The 7,409-nt window shown below is 38.0% G+C and overlaps 1 protein-coding gene across 1 annotated transcript in view; it reads right to left on the reverse strand.

Moving 5' to 3' along the window:
• Positions 1 to 1,773: 1,773 nt before the first annotated feature.
• The window catches only part of EXOC5 (exocyst complex component 5), a 17,137-nt gene continuing 11,501 nt past the window's right edge, over positions 1,774 to 7,409 (reverse strand). Inside the window, exons 13-17 of the mRNA XM_008941524.1 lie at positions 7,015 to 7,135; positions 6,531 to 6,617; positions 4,014 to 4,122; positions 2,938 to 3,153; positions 1,774 to 2,768 (exon numbers count right to left, since the gene is read on the reverse strand). Coding sequence (XP_008939772.1) covers positions 2,580 to 2,768; positions 2,938 to 3,153; positions 4,014 to 4,122; positions 6,531 to 6,617; positions 7,015 to 7,135 — 722 coding nt within the window. The 3' untranslated portion in view covers positions 1,774 to 2,579. The remainder of the gene's footprint in view (positions 2,769 to 2,937; positions 3,154 to 4,013; positions 4,123 to 6,530; positions 6,618 to 7,014; positions 7,136 to 7,409) is intronic.

Raw genomic sequence — 7,409 nt, forward strand, 5'->3', positions numbered from 1 at the left:
GTAAAAACACAGCTTATTTTCCAGCCTGCAACAGTTTACTGCAAAGCCATTTTCACCAATTTTAGGCAACATAATTACACACACACAGACACCTCCTCTCAGGCACTCATTTGGCTGCCAGCCTGTTAAATGCCTACGTTCTAGGAGCAAACATTAAGAAAGGCAATACTTTAACTCATTACATCAACATCAAAAGGCATAATTGTACTTTGGATAGTGCTTGATTGTATTCAGAAACCACTGGAAATATTTTCCCAAATTATATGCTGCAGCAAGAGCTCTAAACTTCAAAATGTGTGAAAATTGTAGCTCCCAATCCAACCTGTAAAGTAAGCTTAGTGACAACGTAGTCTTCACTAGAAATACAAACTTTCAGTGTGCAGGTGGTTTTTTTTAAAGGAAGGGGAAAGGGAAAGCTCACACCAGTGATAAATTTGGTCAGTAAAATTACTTTTATTCTTTTTTTTTTTTTCTTTTTTTAATAGACGGGCTTATACAACTGAGTATAAAGATATTTGAAGAACATGGAAATGAAAAAAAAAGTTTCTGGAGGGAATTCTTTTTATTGAGGAAGAGTTTACAGATCTAAGTTTAAGTATTCACCTACTTTTTGCTGCCTCATGTTAACAGGCACGATCAAAATATTGCACTGAGCATACGCATGGAAAACACAGCTAATAAAGCAAGGAGGATGGTAACTATGTTTCATACAACCTTAAAATAATTAAAACAATCACACACAACAAGTTCTGAAGCGTTTCTGTGATCTGCCATCTGAAGGTGATGGTCACTGTTTCTGAAGTGTTTACAAATTGACACTTTTTTTGTAGAAAGATTTTGTATCGGTTAATAAAACCACAGCCTTAAAATCATTGGCTTTCAGTTAGAGGTAACAGAGGTATCATCTGAATTCACATCAGAGCTTTTGGAAAAAAAAATGGCAGCAGTACAAGCATGTGCCTCCTCCAGTGTCCAATTCTTTGTGCCTCTGCCATGGCCAAGGAATAGAGCTCCACAGCTCCACAAAGCAGCCCGTCTCCCCCAGTACTCTGAGAAAGTCTGGCATCTGTTCTCCTCTTCACTGACATAACACTCTGCTGAGCAAAATGAAGCAGAAGAACCTCAACTAGCCAAGAGAAGTTCCACAGAAATCTGTCAACATTGACTACACCTGGGAATTCATGAACAAAAGAGGAAAACTATTTTATTTGTCCAACTTGGGAATTAAATTTATAGAAATGCTGCTCTGGAGACAGGAGAGAAAGAAGTTCAAGCTGATGTTAAGTCAGACTGAAGACACAAACCACAGCAGTTCCAACCCGTTTTCCGCAAGAGCTCTCTCTGAACAAAAAAGTCTATTTACAACAATTTTCAGCTGCTCGTGGAAAAGCTACCCCAGATGTTTCAAACATCACTGTTGCTTCAGTTCACTATGTGCACACTGTGGGTCCATCTCAGAAACACCTCAAACACTGGAGCAGAATAGACACAAAAGTGGCCTGTCTCCAATATTAAAATTATGATCAGTGGTGTTTTCACACACTTCAACATCTTACACTGCTCAGGCACTGAGAATCAATTCTCTTCAGCACAGGAATTTTTAACTCCAGGTTTTCATAGAGCTGCTGTCCATCCCTCCTCCATGTGAAAAACTGGGCTACATTTTATCCTTTTGCTTTGTCATAATTTGAATTTATTTACATACAAAACAAGAGGCAGGAGAAAGTTCTCTTTGATTAACCCGACAATGGGCACCTTCACCTTGTAATAAGTGCCTCAGGCAAGGCGGCTGCATTCCCTTAGGAGTAGATATAAAACTCAGTGTGCTGGTATCAACCACACAAAAATGTCAGATCATACAATGCCAACATGTCCTGGTGGGCCCCTGAATATTAGATACAAAAACACACCCCCCCCAAATAACAAAAAAAAACTCCCCAAAACTTTTCACCAATTTAGTTCTGTTTAGAATGCCACACAATGAATAAATTAGATCTTTCTGGGATAGTGTTACTTCTACATCTCAAAGAAATTCCAAGCTAATTAATTAGAGCAAGAAATTACATTGAGCAGGATAATGTTTTAAATGAAAGAAATGACTTAGAAACACCAATCAAAGATAATTTGGTTATGATTAGCTGTGCTGAAGTCTAAGTCATTACAATTGATGAAGGATGTTTTTACACTGGTCTATTCTATGTAATCCATTACCTATGCTATGCTCTGTAGTTCAAGGCTAACAAACAGTATCTGATAATTCAATAATGAAGACTCAAAGACTTTCAATGCACCACTTGGTTTCCTACATTGACATGTTTCCAATTTAAAAATAAAAAAAGAAAATCAGTAGCAAGTAGATTTTCAAAATTCTTCACTGGGAGAACTTCAGCTTACATGAAATATCATTCAGATTTTCACCTGCTCACCTTCTACATAGTCATGGTTAAATATGGCTGCTGCTTCTTTATCCTGAAGTCACTATCCCACAAAAGTTACAGCCATGGTTTGGTAAGAAATCATTCCTCGTGTTTGCTAACAACTGAGGCCTGCCCAAAAGTGCAACAGTTCTTTCTGTGCTCTCAGCTGAAGTGACGAGCAAGACGAGCAGACCTATAATCAACACGCAGCTGAACAAAGGAGTGAAGGATGTTCTTGTCCAGGTTGGCAAGTTGTTCTCCTGAGCAAACCTGCTTTAAGTTATCCGGGGCTACCACCAGGAGATTGCAAAGTGCATGCAAGGTATCAAAGAGATGCAACACCAGTGCAATCTGGAGTTAAAAGAAAGAAAAACAGATATTAAGAGTTAGAGTTGCTTCAAGTCCTACAACACAACGCCCATCTAGATCTCCAAAATATTTCCACACATTTTTACAAAGAAATCTGACTTAAAAATAGTCCTGCTACTACTTTTGACATCACCAACCTTTACCTGCTTACCTTGAAGTCTTTGGCACACTTCCTGTATTCAGCCACGTCACAAATAGCTAACATGCCTCCCATGCAACTGTAGGAATATTGCTGTAGGTGTTCGTAGATCAGTCGATGGAAACGAACTCCCAGCTCCATCAACACTGTGTCCACATTCTTACCATCCATAGAATTCCTAATCTTCTCCACTTGCTTTCTAACATAGCCACAGACTTTAACACAAGCCTAAAAAAAAAAAAAAAATAGAAATTAGGTAGCTTACATTCTAGAAATCCATTTTTCTCAAAGTGGCTTCCACAGCATAAGCCAAACATCAGTCACTAAACCTTTAAACTTCCCACAGCACATCACTGAAATGAGCCCTTCTCCAATAGGATTTTATTTGCCACATAAAGATGCAAAAATGCAAGTAGAAAGATGGCTGAAAGACAACAGTCAAGTTATAATTCATATCAGTTCAGAATAGAACAGTTTATTTTGGGCTTTTAATTCAAAGAATGATAAACCAAGGGGTGGGTGGGAGGGGGAAATGATTAAAAACCTTTTCAGCTGCAATTATAAACCCAAATTAACAGCCATGTAGGTACCTTCATCCTTCCCACATAGTACCAGCCTCTACATCCTACTGCTCCACTGCTCCCTTTCCCACTGTAGTTTGTTCTCTACTCCTCTCTATGGGGAACATCCCATAGCTGTGATGCTCGTGCCATTCTAAGGGGAAAATGTACCCAGCAGCTAAAGAGTTTCTGATAATTGATTTTCTGAAACTGATAGCTTAAAGCTAATTAACAGCTAAAAACCTTGCTCCAAATCCGGACCTCTTGGGAGGAGAAAGAATGTGACAGTTTGTCCAGCACCTACTGATTTCTGTCTGACACTGGGTACAAAACTACTAATGTTCCTTTTCAGCTTGAGAAGATAAGCCACAACAGGGTTGGGAGGTGCTGACTGTAAAATGGAATAGCAAAGTAAATTAACCAAATGCATGTGCTGTCTAATGAGTGGTTGGTAAGAAACAGCTTGTACCTGGTACCACTGATGAGTATTTCAATCTATACTGATGGGCTGCAGCTTTGTTTACTTACATTAGTATATTGAATCAAAACATTGTTTTCATCTTCTGGTTTGAAATCTGTCTTCTTTTGCTCTGCAGCCAAGATGTGCTTCATCTGTCCAATCATACAATTCAGTGTCCTTTAAAGTTACAAATACAGATTGGGTTTTGAAGGGAACATTTTAATTTCCTTAAGTTTTTTATTTACATATATTAAAAGGATTATACAAAAGCAAGCAGCATAAAGCAATGAGGAAAAACCCACTACCTAGCATTTGAGTCATCTACAGAAAACACACTAAAAGCAAACATTTATTATAAGAAGTGGTGTTGGGACATTTCACAGGAAATGCTTCATTTAACAGACATGCATGCACACAGGCACTCCTCTGAAGTTGCAAAGCAGCTCTATAGAGAAGAAATGCTTGATTTTACAGAAGCAGATAAAAGGAGAATCAGCCAAAAGCAACCCTAAAAACTCTTTCCTCCAAGTTCAGTGTCTTGAAGCACAGCACACAGCATGCTGGTTTTAAAGGGGATGCATTAATTGTAAGGTAATCCATTCAAATCCAGCTCTTCAGAGAAACTGGAGAGCACTCTTCAATGCAGAAGAAATCAGAAAGCCAAAGGAATCATTCCAAAGAGTTTAGCAGAATTACATCACATTGCATGTTACTCAGAAGCAAGCATCAGAAAATGCTTGGAAAAGGAAGGAGGGAATAATAAATAAAAAAAAACAAACCAGACAACCCCCAAAATCTCTTCCATTGCCAGAGCTTGATATTTCTCTTGTTCTCACAAATCCAATAGTTTTATAGTGTCATTTATTTCTCCCTCGTAGACCTCCCAGTGCCCATCTTTGCCAGAAACCTCCCTCTACTTCTTTATTTTTCTCCCCCCTTTTCTTCAGCCTTCCCTCACCCTTCCAACCTCACTGAAGAAAACACAGTCAAGGCCATTACATGCCTTGAAGGATTCAAGTTGGGATGAAGGGGAGAATAGATGTATCCAAAGAGGGGATAAACACCTTTTCCTAGCATAGAAAAATGTTGTTTGCACTTCTTTGGCTAATAGATGACTTTTACAGAGGCTGACAACTGCTATGAAAGGCAGTCAAGAAGCTGCTATTCGACTTCCTTCAGACTGAACAATGTTGAAACCATCAACATTTCAAAATTTGCTTTTATGTTTTAAACTAGATCATTCCTTTAATCAAGACAATCAATTATCAACAGCATCAGAGGCACCACAGAGCAGCAGGTAAGCAGGCACACAAGCATTTTACAGGTAACATTCATCACAAAACTAACCTCCCTTTTGTATATGCCAAAGCACAAATATTTTTGATGTCTCCATCCACAAACCTTTGAACATACTATATTTTCACAGAGTTTTTTTCCTCTTAAGTCTTACTATCAGTTTTAAGATAATTTATCTTACACTAACAAACTATTCTAATGCTGATGACCAGCCTGCCTCTATCTAGATCTCAGCTTGTATGGCCTCAGTGGCTCAAGTATTTCAAACTCTGCATTTAAACCTCTAAGGTCACTTCCAGCAGTAGAGGCTAGAATCTCCACTGCCACTTACACATCCTGTATCTCCACCTCTCCTCTTGCACCTACAGAAAGTGCAGGTGCAAACAATACAACACATCTCTTCCTCATCTCTCTGAAGAAAAGGACACAAAAGCAATGCCTGTTTTTCCTACATAGTGCTGTGCTCATTTCTCTCCAGTCTGGTGTGATGCTTACAAAAACCTCAATAACAGTTTCCAGAGTAGCCCTTGTTACCCACAGGGTGGCTTAATTCCATTACTGCAGAGAGAAAACAGACACAGAAAGCCCAGATAACATGTCCTAGGTTGAGTAATGCCACCTGGAAATACAGGACACTACATGTTTCCTGGACCAAAGGAGGGCATCACACAACAGCTCCATTTCCTAAAGTTAAGCATGTTAGTTTATTACTTCCTTCTGTTGCAAAACAGCTGTGATTTTAATTTATAATTTTTTATAGCTATCCATTTTTACTTTAGCAACTAGAAAAAAAAGATTAAATGAGTCATTCACAACCTCAAAGCAAGTCAATGTCGGAATTATTTCAGGTCTACAGACTTCTGTGACTAGGTCTAATCCAGAGCACTGCAGATTCAAGCAAATCATCTAACCTATTTTTGTCAAACTCTGCTCCTAATGGAAATCTTGCAAGTCTTTAGCCTATTTCAATCATCATTCCTCTCTCCTTTAAAACTAGTAAAAATTAGTTGCAGACAAGGTAAAATTGAAACATTACACTCCTTCAACATAACCAAAATCCTTTAATGTCCTCCCAGAACTATCTGTGGGTCAGAAATCTGCCATGGAAAATATGACCCTCTAAAATAACCAAAATCTACATTTGCTATGCATGATAATGCCTACTTATGGGCTGAAAAAAAAAATTAAATCAATTTTGTGTTCAGCAATAATTCATCCTTAAAAGGAAAGCTAATGTACACAAAGGAGTTTTACAAGAATTAATGATTAAAGTTTGAATCTCTACTTGCCTATCAATGCCCATATCCAGCTTCACTTCCATTTGTTCTATGATATCCTTTTTCTTCTGAAGGCATTCAGATAATTTAGGAGAAGAACTGCAATAGTATAGAGGGTTAGGTGTGAGGCACTGTTAAACTCTAAAAACAGATATGTCCACTGGGTCTACTACTTACAGGAGGATTTTGTGGAGATTTCTCATCCCATCAGAAAGGACCAGTTAAGATGGAGGCAGATGGCTTCAGAACAAGCCATCAGAACAAATCAACACCCTGAACAGGCATATAACCTGAGCAGAATTTACTGAGTGCAGGAACCAATATGTTTAGCTTCCATTCTTCTCCCCACTCCATTACATTACTTTATCTTCCCACAACATCAAGCTGAACCACCTCAAGAATAATCTCCCCTCAATAGAGGAGTGAAAAAAAAAAAAAATTGCTTTCTTTGCCAAAAATGACCATTCACAAAGGAAATGCTAATCAAAATAAATACCTGATCAATGGCATCAGATGATCATTGAACTGTTTGTCAAATAAATGGAAAATAGTATTGGCCTGGTGGACAACATCCAAGAAATAAAGATTTGCATTCTTTGAATCAGAAGAAGGAATGCCTAAATCAAAGGAGGTTTCATTAGGATTATCATGATATGCAGTTCTTGTAATTAGCATGATGATTTTTCAAACTATGCAAAATTTTTCCATGAATGCTTAAATCACAAGCTTAGAGTTTCAAATATTTACCATGGTGCCATATATAGAATACTTGTCATAGATGTATCAGGTAGTAACCATGAGCACACAAATATCTTGCTTTTAAAATTTCTATAAGCAAAATGGAACAGCCAATTTAAGTATTTCTTCAGAGCTTTATGCTTTCATGTAGGG

The sequence above is a fragment of the Merops nubicus genome, unplaced genomic scaffold (genome assembly GCF_000691845.1).
Source record: "Merops nubicus isolate BGI_N331 unplaced genomic scaffold, ASM69184v1 scaffold41215, whole genome shotgun sequence".
Lineage (NCBI taxonomy): Eukaryota > Metazoa > Chordata > Aves > Coraciiformes > Meropidae > Merops > Merops nubicus.